Raw genomic sequence first — 21,132 nt, forward strand, 5'->3', positions numbered from 1 at the left:
TATAATCTCATACTAATGAGACTGAGGGAGTAATAATACTTGAGTCATTTTCACTAATAATACTTGGGTCATTTTTTTTGTCTGATTTCAGCTTTATCAATTTGGCATTAAAATAGTCCATGGTAAAAAAAAAAGTCCTTGGATGTAATAACACTCTAGCCAGACTGGACAGTTCAGCCAATATGGTAGGATACTTAGCACAAAGCCACCCGGTCGGGTTGGGGATTCTGTCCCAAACTGGCACAAAGTCACTCGGTCAAGTTGAGCGTTCTGTCTCAAACCGGACAATCTGCCTGAGTTTTTTTTCCCCCTCTCTTTGAGCTTGTTCTTGACTTGGGCTTTGTCTTATCTCTGTTTTTGTCCTATATAAGGTAAAAATACATCATTACGAGTATAATACTAACATAAAGAAATCTATGTGAACAACTCCACTAAACATTTCTTTGCTCGATCTGATACAGACCAAACAGGAAAACTCAAATTGTTGCGATGCAAGCTGCTGAAGAGTATTAATTGCGATTCATGATACCGGGGAAATAGAAAAGTTCAACGATTTCTACGTCGGCAAGATTAGAATGCATGAAGAATGAACAAGTTCTCCTTGTCAACGTAGAAACCGTCGAGCATTTCTGACCCGATGGAGAAATCGAACATTATATTAATTGTGTGATAAGTGAGTGATCTAGAGAAGTTGAGTTTGAGTAAATTGGTTGTGAAGATGGTGATTATATATAGCATGAGCATGAAGTGAAAATGGGGCCATCGTGTGATATTTGGATGGTATAAAAGTATGTCCGTGGTTTATTCCGATTCCTCATCAGAAGACTGCTTTCTTTGAACAAACAACAATTCGACAACCAACACAATGGGTTCCACTCAAGATCTTTCCTTTTAGCCAACAGGAATATATACATACATTTCTTTCTTCTTCTTCTTCACACTGCAAAAAACTCAACTAAGTTTTCAGCTATTTAGGTTATTATAATTAGTGTATCAAAGATGCCTTTTTTATCGGAAGATAAACTTTAGTGATAAAAGAAGGTGGTATCCCACTACCTATCTTACAAGTTTTGTGTTGATTGATGTTCTCACCATTGCATTTCTTTTGATGAAAAAAAAGGCAATTTATAGCGATTGCATGAAAAAATTCATCAGGTAAACCTGCAAGCCCAATCAAAACTAAGCCCATTACTCATTAGCCTAACCAAGTGTCCAAGCCAATTCCTAGCCCAACCCATTAAACCCAACCAACACTTTCACTTTTATTTGGAGCATATACTCCCTCCGTCCCGGACTACTCGCACATTTCCTTTTCGGCACGGAGATTAAGGAAGAGTGTATAGCAAAGTCAACAATTGCGCCGGTAGGTGATAATTTTTACTAAAAATGGAAAGAGTGCAAATAACTTGGGACGCCCAGAAAGGAAATAAGTGCAAGTAGTCCGAGACGGAGGGAGTATTTCGTTGCCATCCCAAAATCCAACTAATCACATTTTGATAGAAACAAAAATGTGCATAAAGTAAATCACCAAAATGTATTCGCCTATGATAAATCCAATTAACTGAAACCAAGACTACAAACAACGTTTTTCTATACAACCAAACTGAATTAGGGATTTTGTAGCGCATATTCCCCTTCAAATCCCATTCCTTCGTAAGCATATTCTTCAATCTTTATGATCTCAAAGTTGAATTCTTGCTTCTTTGTTAAAATAATCTTACTTCACAATTCAATCATCTCCTCGACCAATAAATCACAAGACTGCAATGGAATATTCCAACACGCCTTCAACCTCTGCGCCTGTCTTCGCATGATCTGATTTGAATAAATAGGCGGCATGATCGCGCAAATCCTATTCCAGATCGGATTGCATTCCGGAGCGAAAATTGATCTGAGACATCGAGATCGCACGCAGAGGGAGGATGAAATTTGGGAGGGAATTTGGGATTCACTTGGAGAAAACCCTACCGGGATGGAGGGACAAGTATCTGCGATACAAGCTGTTGAAGAAGCTGCTGAATAATATCGCGCCGGCAGCCGGAGTTCTGCCGGTGAGGATGCCGATGCCGGAGTTTCAAGTCTGGTTTGTGGCGGCTCTTACTGGGGAAATTGAAAAGTTCAACGATTTCTACGTCGAGATGGAGGAGGATCTCATCATCCGCTCTGAGGTATTTGATTTATTTATGGAGTTGTTTTATTTTCAGAAATTTCATTCCATTCCCCAAGTTTAGTTTTACTGTTTCATGTTCAATTGAAGTTTGATGCCTGATTAGAACAAAACAGAGGAAAAAATAGAAAAGGGATAAGAAAAGGATGTACTATTTGATTCTAGTTTATGAACTAAAGTAGGAAACATGAGCGATTGAAAAAAGGAAAATCATGATCACAAAAGACTCATGTATTTCTTTATATTTATCAACAAAAAATGTGTTTTTCCCCTTATAGTTAGTTACTAATGAGTGGAGGTGAGTGTGCATGAAGATGGTGGTGAAGAGATTCAAGAATTTACTTATTTTGAAACTAGTTAGCCTGAGGCTCCTCTCCTTGTCCACGTAGAAATCGTCGAGCCTTTCTCAAACCAGAAACCGAACCTGCAAGGAAAAACCATACTCCTACAAAAGAAGGAAATTTAGCCATTATGTAATACCATTATACCATTGTATTTATACAATCATGTTATAGGGTTAGATTAGTGTGGGATGAAGCTTACTGTAGGCATATGAAAGCTAGATAGAGACGGTACTTGTAGGAGCTGTATGAGATTGAGTGAGGTATGGTTGGAGTAATTATCTTCTAGTGATGGATGTTGACACTTAATAATAGAGTAGTGCTGAGGAAAAAACATGATCTATTGTATTCAGCATTCAAAGTGGAGATGAGGACATCACCCTATGATGGATGGTTTAAAGGATCTTCGGGGTATATTCTGATTTAGGGGATTTATTTATTTTAAACTATCAATAATTCACGTCTTTAAATGTCTTGATGTGTCAATCTATTTTTTTAATAATAAATGCTTTACACCATGCTAATTTCCTACCAAAAAGAGTGCAAAGATAAATAATGCTCAGTTCATGTGGTGTAACTTTTATTGATTGTAAGGATCTCAGCAATCAGCATGAGAGAAAAAAGGTATGATAGATTTTGGTTGTCAGGAGAGAGTATATGCTCTCAGATACCGCCGCAAGATTTGGCTAAAAAGGAATGATGTCTAAAGTAGGAAATTAAATGTTGAAACTGCCAAAACTCCATGTCATGAACTAAACTGGTGCTCTCTTTCTGAGCTAGAATAGTCCTCTTTACACTGTGTATACAGAAGTAACAAAACGATGTCATGAACGTCATGGTTCATATTTTAAGCTCGTTAGGTTCATGGTTATTTTTAGAAGATGATTACTTGTCCCTATGAACTGTCACTTCTGTGGTACATGCATAGTTGCTTTGATGACAACATCATGTTTTGGATCAACCAATGTCGTTTCTGATTATCATCTGATGCTGGTCTCAGGCCCTTAATGAGGCCATCAAGCAAGTGAATACTGGAGAACCATACCATGATATGTTCTCCTCAGAGTCTGAATTTAGCGAGTATATGACTAAGATACACAAGGACTTGGTTGTGATCCATGGTGAGATGATTCTTCTGATTAGCTACAGCTTCCTCAACTTTGCAGGTAAAGAAACAGCTTCCCTCCCATATAAGCTTATAACTTATTAGACTTAGAAGTATGATGGTTGATGATGAAACGCCTCGTGTATCTTCTGCTAGGCCTTATAAAGATATTGAAGAAATATGATAAGCGCACTGGGGCAATGCTAAGTATGCCTTTCACTCTGCTTGCCTTTCACCAGCCCTTCTTCAAAACTGAGCCTCTAACAAGGTTAGTTCACGATTGTGAGGCCAATCTTGAGGTTTTGTTTCCACGTAGAGCAGAAGTGGTGGACAAGCACATGAGCACTAATAATGCCTCCTTGGAGACACTGTTGCTCCTAAAAGAGACTGGGGATGTGTATCGAAGCACCATGGCTACGATAAACACTATAGAGGAACTGAAAAAGCCAAGCTCCACGTACAACAGCTTGTCCGTGTTGTATCTGTTTAGGGGCAAGGATGATGACAGCACTGGTGCTGTTACTGCTGAAAACTCGCCCTGCAACTCATCTATGGAGGATGAAGATGAAGATGAAGATGAAGATGAAGATGAAGATGAAGATGAAGATGTCTCTTCCCTTTGTTAAATTTCGAACCTTTCTGGTTTCAAGTTGATCCTTCTCTGAAATGATATGTGTGTATATCATGCAGCCGATTTCTTTAAATAATACAGTACTACAATAAAGCTGCTGATACAATGCTCTTTTCCGTGTTCATCAAATCCTATGTTGTTGTTGTCGTCGTCTTTATCACTTGTAATAAAATCATATTGCCGATTGTCGTTATCCTTGCAGAAACAAAAATGTAAAATTGTGACATTTCGTTTTAAAAATCTTTTAGATGTTTATAAAAGTCTGTTCTTTAGTTTTCGAATTTTTTTTTATCAAATCAATAACAGCTTGATTGACTTATTAATCAACATTTTGATATGTATTCGTCGACAAATTTTCTTAATCACTATTATTTTGAATTTTCAACACGGCATTATGTTTTGATGTAATTTTATCTGTATTCACTTATCTGTCGTATCTTTCATATGATTTGAAGTGTAACTCCAAATTATGATAAAGAAACTGATTAATAAAAATAGGAAAGATTAATAAACTTGAAAGAAGTACAAATTTGATTAAACTTACGTTCATTTAGAGCTCTAAACTGTACACAAAATTTATCGAGTACTATTATCTCGATCGCATGAAGATTTCTACACACAACAGACAATCTCGATCGCATGAAGATTTCTACACACGACAGACAATAACGAAATTTGTCTGTACATCTCTTTCGATTTTATAGAATTTGAAAGAAAGCAAAAAATTAATATTCTATCACATGATCTTCTCATCTTCATAGTGAAACGGCAGTGGCACTGTCTTGAAAGCTCGATATTTTCCAACGTTGTTGAAGTGTTCATTCTCCACCCTGTCCAAATCAAACAAGTCTATTTGTTCAATCCATTATGTCTCCACTAGTTTTAGGCTTTAGGTTGTGTTTGTAGAACTTTAGGAGATGAGGCTCATGAACAAACCTAAAGAAGTTCCACATGCCACGACGCAGGATCTCTAAGCAGGCAATGAGTGCAACCATACCCTTTGGATGGAGGAACGAAATTTGAAAATCAAGAACTAGCTGCATCCATACTAGCCTCAGAAGCATGTTTACTACCTGCAATTCAAGTACATTGGAACATTCAAAACTGCAACTTTTGCATATTGCAAACAATATAAACATAACAAAAGAGATCATAGTAGGGTACTCACAATGGCAACAAAGTATACAGCCTTGTTAGAAATCAGCAGCTTGTCTCTCAGCCATGGATTTCTTGAATTCCTTTGCATAAGGCCCCAATCAACGACAATATCCCAATATGTGTTGAAGATGGTTGTAAATCCCGACGTTGATGTTGCCATGATTTTCCAAAACATGGCGCTAGGTGCCTTTTTCTTTTGACTAAATATTGTCCTCATCACAAGCGCCACAACTGTTGAGAAATACTTAAAGGCATTCACAGCTTGATTGTTATCTTTCTCCTCAATTAAGCGTCGAAGGCACTGAATTAATGTAAGCAACAGGGTTTAAGTGAAATAAATGAAGATGGCTGACATGAATCTTTTATAGTTTCAACTCATTACCTGAAGAAAACGCGACCAGTACGGGATGATGGCAACAACAATGTACATAATATGATAGTATTTGCTCTTCGTCAGGAACCCATTTGACCGTGTTGTGAAATCTCCAAAAAAGTAGTAGTAGCCATAAAAGAGCAAACCTCTGAGACTTTGCACCTGAAAGTAAATATATCACAAGCAAGACTAGTTCTAAGTTCAAATTCAATATTCTTAATTATGATTTTTTTGAGGATGGTTACACACGTGACTTGTTAGCTGATCGGCCAAGAAGAAATCAGGAAGAGTGACCTACATAAACAGGAAGACAAGAAGTGAGAATCGAGGTACATTTTCTCAGTTTCTTCATGTCCTGTCTATTTGTATAAGTGCTTTTAAGTACCTTGTAAAGTGGAGCACAAAGACAATGCCATACACAGCGTATGAGAAAATAACGGCTTGAACGATATATTATGTTGAACGGGCAGAAGGTTATCATAAACACAACCTGTAAGTGAAACATCCATGAGTTAATCCGCACCACGACAAATCGACACATGTATGACCCTTCAAGTAAAAAGGATCATACAAGGACCAAGGTTAACGGAACCAATTCCGTTAGAGTACTATATTCTTTTGTATCTGGATCCATCTCCATGTCGAGGTTTGAAAGCACGGCTACCAATGAGAGTACTGATAGGCCAGAAGCAAGGAGGAAGATTTCTCTAAAGCCTAGTTCTGTTCCAGGTCTGAATCCAAATATAAAGGGGTAGTTCACCCGATATCGCCTCCAGAGAAACGTGTCTACACCATACATGAGCATGTGCAGGACAATGAAACCAAACAAGCTGCATTCAAAAAGATTATAGCTATTGAAATTTTTTATTAACAACATAGAAATGAAAAAAAGGAAAGTGATTATGGTTTTAATGTTTTGAAAATGGCTAAAAAGGTACCTATAGAGTTGAAATATGGATTCCATGTATTTTGTCCGTTCCTCCGGATCCAGGAGAGCACGAACATGCAGACTGACCATAATGGCGGCAACAAGTGCTATCGAGCAACCAGTAAACAGACCTAATGACAACAAATATTTCACCTTAGCCAAACAGTTAAAATCAAAGAGTACTTGTTCTTAGAGAGACTTCAATCTTTTTATCAAACTAATGAACTGCCAGAAGATAAAACCAGTCCCAAGTTTGCATATTAGATATTTTATTAGGATCATATCAAGCTTACCAAGGAAGAACGTTGTTCTGTGCTTGTCCCTTTTATGCCCCGGCTTCAAAGATTTCATCCCTTTCCTACGATTTCCATTTGCAAAGTACTTGACGAATGTAGCTTCTATTCTTGCCATGATCCTGTTCACCTATTAAAACGGGACAGGGTTTAAAATGCAAAACCTCGTGAGAGTAAAAACAACGCATCTCAGAACACAAACCTCGTCAGAGGTGCCAAGACAAGATTTGTCCACCGTCTGTAAATAAGCTGATGAAGCGCTCCTCGAGGTGATCTGAAACAAAACAACTCCGAGTTTCAGCAACAGCAACGACAAACATAAAGACCCACATGTCAACATTGAAGCAAGCCAGCAGTATATACGTATGTATACCTTGTCGTACTTCTTCATTATCTTGGAGAAGGTAAGAACATTCATGAAACTGCAAAACCAATTCACCTTTATCTAAGTCTACTCCAATTCACCACCACAAAAGTAAAACGTAGTAAAACAAACTCATTCGATTCATATTGGATAAAACATTTCCTTACCAGTAGCTTTTGAGCAACCTTAGCTGCTGGTAAAATTCAGTCAAGGCGTGTCTCAGTTGCATTTCCGCCTTGGTCAGCTCATCCTTGCTGTACGATAAATCCGATTTGGAACTCCCAACCATATTTCTCAAGGTTGAAGCTGGAGCATCCGGTTCGACGTTGATCTTTACATGATCCAACACATCCAAAGAAGCAGGCTTAAAATCCTTGTTTCTCTTAGCCATCACATCATCGCCTTCGGAGCTCATCTCAACCTCTTGAATCCAACTGCGATCCACCTACATAAGATCAAAACCAAACCAAACCTCACAACAGCATCAACATTACGTTTCTGTATAAGATGAGCGCAATCAACTTGTGCATTATGAATGAATCCCCAAAACCACATAAGCCCTAAAATTCTCCAAATCTGACCTAGTTCCGTGGAAGGCTTATCGACTATAATCCTCAAAGCAATTAGGGCATTCATTTGTTTAGTAAACACATCCGCCTCCGCCTTCACTTGCTCGACCTTCTCCGAGTAAAATTTCACCACCTTGTTGAATTCTTCATCGAGCTTCCTGAAGAACTCGACCTCGATCTCGCCGCCCTCGTCGGACGAGCGGAGGAACATCGTCTGGTAATAGTTCCGATCGGATCCTTCCTGCTGCACGGAGCTCACTAGAATGACCTCTTCGTCGGCCTTCTTCGGGGATCCCCTGAGGTTGTTGAAGCCGCTGAAGGCTCTGTACAATGTGATCCTCCTCTTCAGTGACCGCGATTGTGACACCTCCGGCGGCAGCGGCGACGACGACGACGACGACAGCTCGGGGTCATTCCCTAATGTGACATGGCTTTTGAGGAGCTTTTTGAGGCCTTGGTAGTCGACGTATGCTGCCTGCCATTCCTGGACCATTTGGGAAGCTAGCTCCCTCCCGAACTTCATCTTTCCGTGATCTCTGTTGGATTAATTGTTGATTCATTGAACAAGGAGAGAGGGCAATGGAGATTGATTCAAATCAATGAAGGAGAGAGGGATATGTGATTTGGTGTGTGTGTTTTCTTTTGCGCGCGTAATTTGCTCCGTTTATTTCTGTTGGAGAATCAATGACCTGTTTTTTATTGAGAGATATATTTTGAAAAAATTGGAACATGCATTTTTTCTTTATGATAATTTCAAGAAGTAATACGCTTATTATTTTATCTTCTAAGTATTGTTTTTTTGTTCAAGTCCTAAGATCGAATTTTATACCATATGATTAAGGTAATTTTTTTGTTAAATTTGTGATTGATTTTTTAATGTAATTAAATTAATATTATTTAAATTTGTGATTGATTTTTTAATGTAATTAAATTAATACTATTTCAAATGTAATGAGAGACTAGTAAATACACTTAATTAACTTTAATATATTAATTAAATATCACAATTCTTACCTAAAATAAAAAGTAATATAATTGGTTTGAGATGGATCAAAATAATAAAGTGAGAGTACAAGTTGATAAAGAGAGTATGAAAGAGTAACACGATTAATTTACAATGTTAAGGACTGAAAAAATGTAACAAATGTTCAAAGAAATTGTGTGCTCACATCTTGCCATGGCGTCGCTGATCATTTCGAGGTGAGCATTCGGTTACATATTGAATTTTTTGCCAAATTTAATCCGAAAATTTGAAATTTTATAATAAATGAATTCAATCCTATCTGACTTGTCCGAAATCCGAATACGAATCAGAAAATTCAAAATCAGTTTCGATCCGAAAATCCAAAATTGCATAAAAATAGATGCAAGTCCAAAAATCGAATAATACTCCAATGCTAAAATCCGAATTGAGGTGTCGCCCCTGGATTACAAACAGCGAAAATATAAACAAAAATTCCTTGCAATAGAAAAGATTAACAAACGTTGAAAGAAGTAGTAACAAATTTGATTCAACTTACATTCATTTAGTGATCTTATTGTACACAAAATTTCGAGTACTATTAACTCGATCACATGAAGATTTCTACACACAAACAATAACCAAATTTGCCTGTACAACTCTCAGTCGTTTTTAAAGAATTTGAAAGAAAGCAAAAAAAATGAATTTTTTTTATCACATGATCTTCTCATCTTCGTAGTGAAACGGCAATGGCACTGTCTTGAAAGCTCGATATTTTCCAACGTTGCTGAAGTGTTCATTCTGCACCCTGTCCAAATCAAACAAGTCTATTTGTTAAATCCATTTTTTAGTCTCTGTCTCCACTAGTTTTAGGCTTTGGTTTCTGCTAAAAGATTAGGTTGTCTATTTAGAATTTTTGGCTTTCTCTGCATCAGAGAAGGATGGGGTTCATGAACAAACCTAAAGAAGTTCCAAATGCCACGACGCAGGATCTCTAAGCAGGCAATGAGTGCAACCATGCCCTTTTCGTGGAGGAATGAAATTTGAAAATCAAGAACAAGCTGCATCCATACTAGCCTCAGAAGGATGTTTACTACCTGCAATTCAAGAACGCTCAAAACTGCAGTTTTTGCATATTGCAAACAATATAAACAGACCAAAAGAGGTCATAGTAGAATACTCACAATGGCAACAAAGTATACAGCCTTGTTAGAAATCAGCAGCTTGTCTCTCAGCCATGGATTTCTTGAATTCTTTTGCAGAAGGCCCCAATCGATGACGATATCCCAGTATGTGTTGAAAATTGTTGTAAATCCTGACGTTGATAATGCCATAATTCTCCAAAACATGATGCTAGGTGCCTTTTGCTTTTGCTTTTGACTAAGTATTGTCCTTATCACAAGCGCCACAATAGTTGAGAAATACTTAAAGGCATTGGCACCTTGACTGCGATCTTTCTCCTCAATTAAGCGACGAAGGCTCTGAATTAATGTAAGCAACAGAGTTTAGTTTAAGTTGTGAGAGAGAGAAATGAAGATGACTGACATGAATCTTTTGTAGTCTCAACTCATTACCTGAATTAAACGCGACCAGAATGGGATGATGGCAACAACAATGTACAGAATATCGTAGGAGTTGCTGTCCTTCAGGAAATTATTTGTCCGCGTTGTGAAATCTCCCGAAAAGTAGTAGTAGGCATAAAAGAGCAAACATCTGAAAGCTTGCACCTGAAAGCAAGATCACAAGCAAGACTAGTTCTAAGTACAAATTCATATTCTTGATTATGATTTAACTGAGGGTGGTTACAAACCTGACTTGTTAACTGATCTGCCAAGAAGAAATCCGGAAGAGTGACCTACATAAACAGGAAGACAAGAAGTGAGAATCGAGGTAAATTTTCTCAGTTTCTTCATGTCCTGTCTATTTGTATAAGTGCTTTTAAGTACCTTGTAAAGTGGAGCACAGACACAATGCCATGCACAGTGTATGAGAAAATAACGGCTTGAACGATATATTATGTTCAATGGGCAGATGGTTATAACAAACACAGCCTGTAAATGAAACATCCATGAGTTAATAATCTGCACTAGGACAATCGACATATGTATGACTCTTCAAGTAAATAAGGATCTTACACAGACTAAGGTTAATGGAACCAATTCCGTTAGAGTACTATATTCTTTTGTATATGGCTCCATCTCCATGTCGAGGTTTGAAAGCGCAGCTGCCAATGAGAGTACAGATAGGCCAGAAGCAAGGAGGAGGACTTCTCTAAAGCCTAGTTCTGTTCCTGGTTTGAATCCAAATATAAAGGGGTAGTTCACCCGATATCGCCTCCAGAAAAAAGTGTCTGCTCCATACAAGAGCATGTGCAGGACAATGAAACCAAACAAGCTGCATTCATGAAGATTATAGTTTTGCAATATTTTATTACAATGGAGAAATGAAGAAAAAGAAAAGTGATTGTGGTTTTAGCGTGTGAAAGTGGCTAAAAAAGTACCTATAGAGTGGAAATATGGATTGCATGTATTTTGTCCGTTCCTCCTGCTCCAGGAGAGCACGGCCATGCAGACTGACCATAATGGCAACAACAAGTGCTATCGAGCAACCAGTAAACAGACCTAAAGATGACAAATATTTCACCTTAGCCAAACAGTTGAATATAAAGAGTACTTTGTTCCTAGAGAGTCAAATCTTTTAATCAAACTAATAGACTGCCAGAAGATGAAGCCAGTCCCAATTTTGCATATGAGACATTTTATTAGAGGATCATATCAAGCTTACCAAGGAAGAATGTTGTTCTGTGCTTCTCCCTTTTATGCCCGGGCTTCAAAGATTTCATCCCTTTCCTACGATTTCCATTTGCAAAGTACTTGATGAATGTGGCTTCTATTCTTTCTATGAGCTTGTTCACCTGTCAAAACCGGACAAGGTTTAAAATGCAAAACCTCGCGAGAGTAAATCAACACATCTCAGAACACAAACCTCATCAGAGGTGCCAAGATAAGAATTGTCCACCATTTCTAGGTAAGCTTTGGAAGCACTCCTCGAGGTGATCTGCAACAAAACAACTCCGAGAGTCAGCAGCAGCAACAACAAACATAGAGATGCACATGTCAACATTGAAGCAAAAGCAAGCCAGCAGTATGTATCTATACCTTGTCATACTTCTTCATTATCTTGGAGAAGGCAAGCACATTCATGAAACTGCAAAACCAATTGACCATAATCTAAGTCTACTTCACTTCACCGCCGCAACAGTAAAACAAACGCATTCAATTCATATTGCATAAAACATTTCCTTACCAGTAGCTTTTGAGCAACCTTAGCTGCTGGTAAAATTCAGTCAAGGCCTGTCTCAGCTGCACTTCCGCCTTCGTCAGCTCATCCTTGCTGAACGATAAATCCGATTTGGAACTCCCAACTATAGTTCTCAAGGTCGAAACTGGAGTATCCGGTTCGACGTTGATCTTTACATGATCCAACACTTCCAAAGAAGCAGGCCTAAAAGCCCTGTTTCTCTTAGCCCTCACCTCTCCGTCCCCATCCCCGCCTTCGGAGCTCATCTCAACTTCCTGAATCGCATACAGCTGCAATCCACCTACATAAGATCATAACCAAACCTCACACGTTGATTAAACACCATCAACATTCTGTTTTCTATCTAAAATTAGGTCAACCATCAACTTGTGCATTATCAATCAATTCAATCTCCAAATTTATAACAAGTCCTAAAATCTCCAAATCTGACCTTGTTTGGCTCCATTGACAGAAGCAACGACGGTAGCTGGAGCCGCGCTGAACTGAGCCGCAACCGTGGGAGGCTTATCGACTATAATCCTCAAAGCAATTAACGCATCCATTTGCTTAGTGAGCTCCTCCGCCTCCACCTTCACTTGCTCGACCTTCTCCGAGTAAAACGTAACCACCTTGTTAAACTCATGATCGAGCTTCCTGAAGAACTCGAGCTCGATCTGTCCGCCCTCCTCGGACGAGCGGAGGAACATCGTCTGGTAATAGCTCTGATCGGATCCTTCCTGCTGCACGGAGCTCACTAGTATGACCTCGTCGTCGGCCTTCTTCGGGGAGCCTCTGAGGTTGTTGAGGCCGCTGAAGGCTCTGTACATTGTGAGCCTCCGCTTCAGCGAGCGCGACCGCGACACCTCCGGCGGCGGCGGCGGCGAGGCGGTGTTCTTCCGGAATGCGATGTGGTTTTTCAGCAGCGTCTTGAGGCCTTGGTAGTCCATGTATGCTGCCTGCCATTCCTGGACCATTTGGGAAGCTAGCTCCCTCCCGAACTTCATCTTTCTGTATCTCTCTGTGTGTTGTGATTGATTGATTGATTAATTGTTGTTGATGAGCAAATTATAAGTGCATCTCATTCTCATTGTTGTTCCATTGAAGAAGGAGAGAGGGCAGGCAGAGTGGTGATTTATAAGAAGTTTGAGTATTCATTGAATGAGAGAGGAAATGTGATTAATTTAATTAATTAAGTAGGAAGAAGGTGAATTGGTCGTGTGATTATCAAATCTGTCTCTGATTAAATTAAAATTGGATTATTGCTAAATTAATAATTCCGCTGTTCACGCTGTGTTAATTAATAGAGATTTGGTGTGTGCGTGATTTATTCTATTTCCGGCTGGAGATTACTGTGCTACGCGCTTAATTAACTCCGTGTATTTCTCTTGCCTGATTTTTTTTGAAGACTTTGACATAAATGGAACATGCAATTTTTTCTCCAATAAATTGTATGAGAATCTGAAATTGTATAAAATTATATATAAAAATCTGATAATATAATACCAAAAAAAAATTGAAAATTCAATACAAAATTAAAAAAACTAACATTAAATAATAAATACCATTAGAATTGTATAAACACAAAGGTTTTATATTTGTTAGGTTTATAATTGTAATGTAATTTTATTATATAGAAATATATTTATATATCGAATTTTGGATTTTAAAATATCCGTTTTGAACATTCTAAATTTTTTAAAAATTGGATCTGGACCAACCCGAATTTTAAAATTATGTTTGGTTATGATCGAATTTTTCGGATTTAGGCGCCGCTGCCATAATTGCAAATTCCGGGAATATAATCTGAGATTTCATACACTTCAAGTGTCCGCTTTCAATTAAAGTCCTTCATTTTCTACACGATTTTTGAAGTGAAATGTTCTTAGTACATCTTGAATCAACATTGTCGATTGTATCGTCGATTTCTTAGAAGATTAATGAATTTGATTTCGAATCCTACATTATTTTCAAAAATTCTTGTTGGGTTCTCAATATATGAGTGAATTAATCGTTTTGGTTGCCTATGAGTAAATCGAACTTTTTTTTTACTGTTAACTATTAACGACATCATCTAAAAAGATAAAAAATAATCCGGATTATATTGTAAGAGTTGAATAAAAAAGGTTCATATGTAGATGGCAATAAATGAATTCTAGTCTATTTTCCTTATAAATTTCAAATATGATTTAAATTAAACCTAAACTTTGAAAGCTTTAAAACTATCAAATTATTTTTTTATTTATTGTAAATTCGGCCAAAATATCGTCAATCATCTCTTCGCTTTGAAACTGGACGGTAATAAGGGCACCCGCAAAGCTGTGCCGTTGCGGTTCCTATGCCGTTCCGGCGGGACGGTTCCGCGGCGGCACGCGTTGCGGGCTTCGTTCCGTCGCATTCCGTGCCCATGCCGTTCCTATGCCGTGCCGCGTTCCGTTCCGGAGGAACGCGGAACGAAACGTTCCGCCACGCGCCGAGGCGACGTGGCGGCCTCCCATTCGACGCGTGAAGCCTACTCGCTGCCCCGCGAGTGGGCTTCGTCCCGGTGACGCAATAATTCAATTTTTTTTAAAAATTCGAATTTAATAAAAAAAATTTTTTTTGCAACGGTAATGTGACCGTTTTTTTATATCCGTTTTGTATTTTTTTTATTTTTTATTTATTTATTTACTCTATAAATACTCCTATTTCATACTCATTTCAATCACAAACACACATCTATTCCTCTCTATTTCCACCCCAATTTTCATCTCAAATCAACTCTGTTTTCCTTCTCCCAAATTTAATCAAACTAATGGATCCTTTTGAACAAATGCGTCAAATATTGCAACAATCACTTGAAGAAGATCGACGACGGGAGGCCGAAGAAGCCGCGTCGCCCCAACGACGCTCCCGTACGTACATCCATCGTAACCGGGAGGAAGCCGCTGCAAGGTTAATTGTGTGTTTTTTATTTTTTTAGGATTTTAATTGTGTGTTTTTTATTTTTCTAAAAGTTTAATTTTTTTTAATGTTGTGTGTTTTTTAATAAAGTGTGTTTGTTTTTTAATAAAGTGTGTTTATTTAAATTGAATTGGGTTGGAAATAAAAAAAATGAAATTGAATGAATAGTAATTTAAGGAACAGAGGGTTGCAGGTTCCGTTCCTTAGTTAAGGAATGGAGTAAAAAAGTACAGTGGGGCCCTCAAATAGTGGTTTAAGGAACGGTATAGGAACAACGTCGTGGATGGCCTAAAAAGCTTAGATTCAACTTGTGCAATTAATAATTAATCAACAATAATTGCTTGTGTAGACCAGTGTATGAAATTTATGTACAATGGTCTAATATTCACACATTTCTTTCGTACAATTAACCATTTTTCTTTAGGTAATCGTCACTTTATCTATCTGACCTCACTTCTCACAAAAGTCCATGGCATACTAATCACATAAATATTTAATTATTATTATCTTAATTTTTTTATTATTACAACAGCGTTGAGTTTAGAGAACTGTCAACTAATACATGGAGACAAATGTAAAAGCAAATAAATAAAGATATACACAAGGGAAATAGCCTAATACTTCATGTTCATGATGTGATGGTACAACTTCCTAATAATTTTTCGTGTACGAACGGAACAATATGCTCCATAAGTTTTGGCTAAACATTAATAAAATGATAATATGATCATTTAATATACTTGTTTCAAATTTAATTAGAAAAAATCACATAATTGATGGTATGTTATTTTCAATTGCAACTTGACATTTAGTGTAGAGGAATGGACTTGGTCATGTAGGAGAACGGCTACTCCAATGAATTTATCGCATTTTAATTTTCAATCGTACTTTGTAAATAAATAAATAAATAAACCTTGTGAATTAGTATGACTAAGACGAATTCTATGACGAAATGTGAATTCAAAATTAAATGTAAATTGTTTACAAAATTAGCATAAACAAACTGTTGCAATGTACTAGTTGATGACTTTGCCCAAAATCTGATTAAACAAAAGTGTCAACAAGTTGAAATTGTTTACATAGTAGTTTTCTATTTTTGTTGATCCATAAAAATCCCTTTCATGCAAATTTTCTAAAGCAAAGTTGTCAACAGGTTAATAAGGAGTAATATATTCAAGAATTAGTCTTTTATCAAACATCCTCTCATTCTCCAACCTGTACAATCTAACAAGTGCCTTTTTCTCAACCTTTGAAGTGTACTAAAACAAGACACATTTTTCTCAACCAAGTTGTAGCCTCTATGCTCATTGAAGAGGTTTTTTTTTGGAAGATGCTGATACGAGCCCGGCTAGCGGCGAGGCAGAGGAGGCAGAGCACAAGGATGCAGCCTCTCCGCAGCAACAACAGCAGCCCGTAACGCAATCCACGCGAACGTTAAGGCCAAGGGACCGCATCAAGCCACCAAGGAAGTTCACGAGCTGAGTCGCGATGGGCGACAATGATCATATGTTTTTGTTTCCTTTTCTTTTTATTTTATTATGTTGACTTTGGAATTATTGTTATTTTATTGCTTATCGAGTCGGGCAAGTTATAAGCCCCGTTCGGGTTTTCTTAGTTGGTTCTTTCCCGGACGTATTAGGATTAGGTCGAACCAACCCTAGGGTTTAATATAAATAGAGCCTTCGATCTTCATTAATCTATCTATGAAAATTAATATTTTGGCTCAATTGACTTGTGCATCAAGAAACTCTACCACCGCTGCCGACGAGATTCAATCTCGCGCTCAGCCTCTCTTTATCAGGAGTCATCGCCGACCCAAACCTCTTGGGCGCTCGACGATTTCGGATACGTTTCTTGATCATTGAACGGATCGAACATATTAAGGGAGTCATCCCTTAACAACTGGTGTCTTTCATTGCGTACTCTACATGGACAGCGTCGATGACCATCCTCCGCCAGCCGGCCTCCTCACCGGCGGCAACGCGCAGATTCTGATCGGGGATACTTCGCGCCGTTTTTTCCGGGGCCAACCGCTCTGGTGACGGCATGCCACGGGGACCCCAGCGCGAGACAGGGGAGGCCACCCACCGACCTAGCGATAATGCTGGAACAAGCGACCCCATGTCGCTAGGGTTTGAGAAAATTTTGGCTCGTTTCGATGCCGTTGAATTACGATTGGGGAAGTTGGAGACGAAGCAAAGCTCTGACCCGGATCCTCTGTTTTCTGACGATGCAGAAGCAGCCGACGAGGATCTCCCCTGGACTTTCACCCACGGACGGCGTGACCGTGGTGGGGATATCCGTCGCCGGCGGGGTGCGACTCGCGAGTCCCTCATTCGTGGGAACCGCGCCCAGCAGTGCGATCAAGAGACGGCACCCTATCGTGTGCGGCCGGAGACTCGCCAGCACTCAAATTGGGACAGACCGCCTGATCGTTTTCCACGCGAAATCGCTAGGGGATTTCGGGAGTACCGGCAGACCACAGCTTGGGACCCTCCCGTTGCACGGCAAGATTACACAGCAACTCGAACTGATAGGCCGAAGGACCTGACCATGAAGGCGCCCCGTTTTGACGGGTCGGATGCAACAAATTGGATTGCTCGGGTGGAATATTACTTCGACCACCTACGTATGCCGGACTCTGAACGGCTTCATTATGCGGTAATGCTTTTTCAACCGCCGGCTGCGGAGTGGATTTTTAATTATCGGGAGAACAATCCTATGGTGACGTGGTTGAAATTCTTGGAAGATGTGCGCCATAGGTTTGATCCGCAGAGTTTTCGTAATAGCATCGGGCCGTTATCGAAGCTGGTTCAGACAGGATCCGTAACTGAATATCATGATGCATTCGAGCGCTACCTTAACCGGGTGAAAGGCCTATCCGATGAGGCATTGATTCCAATATTTATAACCGGCCTTAAGGAACCGATCCAGGAAAAGGTGGAGTTACAACAGCCAGACTCGTTGGCCGAGGCTATGGCTCTAGCCTTGCGCCTAGGGGCATCGCACGAGGAACGCCATCACCCGTCTAGTCGCGGCAAGTGGCCCAGCCGAGACTCACGGCTCCCTACTACCACTTCGGTTCCAACGGCAGCCCAACCGGAGGTGACTGGGAAGGAGTCCGCGAGAACGCCCTTCAGACCGATCAGGGTTTCGAACGCGGAAAAGGCAGATCGTTCCCGGAAGGGTCTATGTTACCACTGCCCCGAGAAATGGGTACCGGGACACGTGTGCAAGCAGAAAATGTTGTCATACGTGGGCGAGGAGGAAGAGGACATAGGGACCGCCGGGTCAGATTGTAGCGAGGAGGGGGAGACCATTATCACTGCGGATTTGTCACATCTCCACGCTATGTCAGGAGGCACTAAAGGCCGCCCGTTCAAGGTCATGGGTTTGATTGCCCAGACGGCAGTGAGCATTTTGATTGATACAGGTAGCACCCACGATTTCTTACATCCACGTGTGGCAAACCAGCTACAGTTAGCACTATCGCCTATTCGCCCGTTTCGCGTTTATGTGGGGAACGACGCGTCATTAGTTTGCTCGCACATAGCACGCAGATCCAAGCTTTCGATTCAGGGGATTGATTTCCTCATTGATCTGCACATTATGGAGATACATGGCCCGGATATTGTGTTGGGTATGGAATGGTTGGAATCATTGGGAAAGATTTCGGCCGACTTTGTAGGAAAAACACTGGAGTTCAGTCGAGACGGGGTCCGCCTGTCGCTGCGCGGCGTTCAACCGTCCCCACGCCTCATATCCTTGCAGTCCTTAGCAGTGCTGATAGCTCACTCATCAACCCATGAGTTTTATGAGATCATTCAGATTGATTCGGCGGGTGAGGGGGCCGACAATGAAACCGACGAGCCGTTCCCACCGGATATCCCTTCAGAAGTTCGCCGCATTCTGGATGAGTTCCGACCGGTTTTCTCCGTGCCGACGGGCATTCCGCCGCGGCATGAGTTTGATCACCGCATCCATTTGTTACCTAACGCGAAGCCAGTCAATGTGCGCCCTTACCGCTACCCCTATTTCCAGAAAAATGAGATCGAGAAGCAAGTAAGGGACATGCTGGAGCAGGGAATTATCCAACGTAGTCACAGCCCATTCTCCTCACCAGTCCTCCTCATCCGGAAGAAGGACGGGACATTCAGATTTTGCATCGATTACAGGGCTTTGAACTTGGCCACGATTCCGGATCACTTTCCTATTCCAACGGCGGATGAATTGTTCGACGAGCTAGGACGGGCGAAGTTTTTCACTAAATTGGACCTGCGAGCGGGCTATCACCAGATACGCATGCATGACGCGGATATCTTTAAAACGGCTTTTAGAACGCACGATGGGCATTTTGAATTCTTGGTTATGCCGTTTGGTCTCACAAATGCGCCGTCTACCTTCCAAGCCGCCGTGAATGAAATTTTTCGGCCTTTGTTACGGAAGTGTGTTATCGTGTTCTTTGACGACATCCTGGTTTACAGTCCGACTTTGGAGGAGCATTGCTCGCATCTGGCTGAGGTTTTGGCATTGTTACAGACTCACCAATTCTTCGTCAAGCTTTCAAAATGCTCTTTCTGTGGGACGACGGTAGAGTATCTGGGTCACTTGGTGTCAGACGGAGTACTTAAAGCCGACCCGGCAAAGATCGTGGCAATGACTTCATGGCCCACTCCTAAATCGGTCAAACAGTTGCGGGGCTTTTTGGGTTTGACGGGGTATTATCGGAGATTCGTGGCAAACTACGCCATGATAGCAGCCCCCCTCACTGATCTACTTAAAAAGAAGGCCTTTGCGTGGTCGTTGGACGCGGAGGCGGCATTCTTGAAACTCAAACAGGCAATGACATCTGCCCCTGTCCTCAGCTTGCCGAATTTTGACAAGCAATTTTGCGTTGAGACGGATGCCTCTGACGTTGGCATTGGGGCTGTACTGATCCAGGATAAACACCCGATTGCCTACTACAGTAAGAAATTGGGGCCACGTCGTCGTGTGGCCTCGACATATCACAAGGAGTTGTACGCTATAGTAGAGGCAGTTCAGAAATGGCGGCAGTACCTTCTCGGGAGGGAGTTCATCATTAGGAGTGATCAGAAGAGTTTGAAGGATCTCCTACAGCAGATTGTCCAGACGCCGGATCAGCACCTATATGTGCGGAAATTAATGGGTTATCGGTTTAGCATTGAGTACAAGAAAGGAAGTACTAACAAGGCGGCGGATGCTCTGTCGCGCCGGGATGATAGCACAGACCCTCCGGAAAGTGATACTCCAGAATTCTTGACAGCAGCTCCAGGAGCGGGTGAGGATCAAGAACCACCGGACACCGCGGCGTTCTTGGCTGTAGTCTCTCCGGTTCCTAAGATACTGGACCTGCTGCGGGGAGAGACAGCGCAGTTGCCTGACCTGCGTGAATTGGTCGCCCGGATTGCAGCGGGGACAGCCCCTCCCCATCTCTCTTTCGTTGACGGACTGGTTTATTTCAAGCGTCGGATCCTCCTCAGCCCCGATTCTAAGCTAAAAATGCCTCTATTGCGGGAACACCATTGTACGCCAATTGCAGGCCACCCCGGGCACGAGAGAACCTTCCGCCTGCTCTCTGCGGGTTTTTATTGGCCACGGATGCGCGGGGATGTGAAGAAATTTGTGGAATCCTGTGTGGTGTGTCAATCGACCAAGTACTCCACCCAAAAGCCCGCAGGGTTGTTGCAACCCCTGCCGATCCCCTCGCAGGTATGGGAAGACGTTTCCATGGACTTCATTACGGGTCTTCCCCCCTCTAGGGGGTATACTGCAATCATGGTAGTGGTAGACCGACTTTCTAAGTACGCGCATTTTGCTCCGTTGCCTGCAAAGTTTGACGCACTCCGAGTGGCGCATCTATTTATTACCACCGTCGTCCGTCACCATGGATTCCCGAAGACATTGGTCTCCGATAGAGACTCGGTTTTCTTGAATGCCACTTGGGCAGAAATGCTACGTCTGAGCGGTACCAAACTCCATTT

General features: G+C 40.9%; 3 protein-coding genes across 3 annotated transcripts; 1 reads left to right on the plus strand and 2 right to left on the minus strand.

Moving 5' to 3' along the window:
* The first annotated feature begins 1,506 nt into the window (after nt 1-1,506).
* LOC121770854 (SPX domain-containing protein 4-like) lies at nt 1,507-4,525 on the plus strand. The gene is made up of 3 exons (XM_042167633.1): nt 1,507-2,168; nt 3,509-3,674; nt 3,770-4,525. The coding sequence occupies exons 1-3, from the start codon at nt 1,923-1,925 to the stop codon at nt 4,237-4,239; spliced, it is 882 nt and encodes a 293-aa protein (XP_042023567.1). The 5' UTR covers nt 1,507-1,922; the 3' UTR covers nt 4,240-4,525.
* A 455-nt stretch (nt 4,526-4,980) lies between these two features.
* Nucleotides 4,981-8,452, minus strand: LOC121769766 (phosphate transporter PHO1 homolog 9-like). Its single transcript, XM_042166519.1, has 13 exons — nt 7,850-8,452; nt 7,528-7,805; nt 7,370-7,418; nt 7,199-7,270; nt 6,997-7,126; nt 6,714-6,834; nt 6,347-6,605; nt 6,161-6,265; nt 6,025-6,069; nt 5,785-5,937; nt 5,413-5,703; nt 5,181-5,317; nt 4,981-5,074 (listed from the first exon to the last, which is right to left on the minus strand). Exons 1-13 carry the CDS (start codon nt 8,450-8,452, stop codon nt 4,981-4,983), a joined length of 2,337 nt encoding a protein of 778 aa, XP_042022453.1.
* A 972-nt stretch (nt 8,453-9,424) lies between these two features.
* Nucleotides 9,425-13,354, minus strand: LOC121769765 (phosphate transporter PHO1 homolog 9-like). The gene is made up of 13 exons (XM_042166518.1): nt 12,642-13,354; nt 12,197-12,491; nt 12,049-12,097; nt 11,876-11,947; nt 11,675-11,804; nt 11,391-11,511; nt 11,026-11,284; nt 10,837-10,941; nt 10,701-10,745; nt 10,465-10,617; nt 10,075-10,371; nt 9,851-9,987; nt 9,425-9,698 (listed from the first exon to the last, which is right to left on the minus strand). Exons 1-13 carry the CDS (start codon nt 13,192-13,194, stop codon nt 9,605-9,607), a joined length of 2,310 nt encoding a protein of 769 aa, XP_042022452.1. The 5' UTR covers nt 13,195-13,354; the 3' UTR covers nt 9,425-9,604.
* Between the last annotated feature and the right edge of the window lie 7,778 nt (nt 13,355-21,132).

Source organism: Salvia splendens, chromosome 16 (genome assembly GCF_004379255.2).
Source record: "Salvia splendens isolate huo1 chromosome 16, SspV2, whole genome shotgun sequence".
Taxonomy (NCBI): domain Eukaryota; kingdom Viridiplantae; phylum Streptophyta; class Magnoliopsida; order Lamiales; family Lamiaceae; genus Salvia; species Salvia splendens.

Bases quoted from the DNA above. Each gene is read 5' to 3' on its own strand.
- LOC121770854 (XM_042167633.1), top strand. From the start codon at position 1,923: ATGAAATTTGGGAGGGAATTTGGGATTCACTTGGAGAAAACCCTACCG. The intron at 2,169-3,508 runs GTATTTGATTTA...TGCTGGTCTCAG, and splicing joins ATCTCATCATCCGCTCTGAG to GCCCTTAATGAGGCCATCAA. The intron at 3,675-3,769 runs GTAAAGAAACAG...ATCTTCTGCTAG, and splicing joins CAGCTTCCTCAACTTTGCAG to GCCTTATAAAGATATTGAAG.
- LOC121769765 (XM_042166518.1), bottom strand. From the start codon at position 13,194: ATGAAGTTCGGGAGGGAGCTAGCTTCCCAAATGGTCCAGGAATGGCAG. The intron at 11,805-11,875 runs GTTTGTGTTCTG...CGGTTTTGACAG, and splicing joins ATCTTGGCACCTCTGATGAG to GTGAACAAGCTCATAGAAAG. The intron at 10,372-10,464 runs GTAATGAGTTGA...ACATTAATTCAG, and splicing joins TCTGGTCGCGTTTAATTCAG to AGCCTTCGTCGCTTAATTGA.
- LOC121769766 (XM_042166519.1), bottom strand. From the start codon at position 8,452: ATGAAGTTCGGGAGGGAGCTAGCTTCCCAAATGGTCCAGGAATGGCAG. The intron at 5,938-6,024 runs GTGTGTAACCAT...ATTTACTTTCAG, and splicing joins CCGATCAGCTAACAAGTCAC to GTGCAAAGTCTCAGAGGTTT. The intron at 5,075-5,180 runs GTTTGTTCATGA...TGATTTGGACAG, and splicing joins GGCATGTGGAACTTCTTTAG to GGTGGAGAATGAACACTTCA.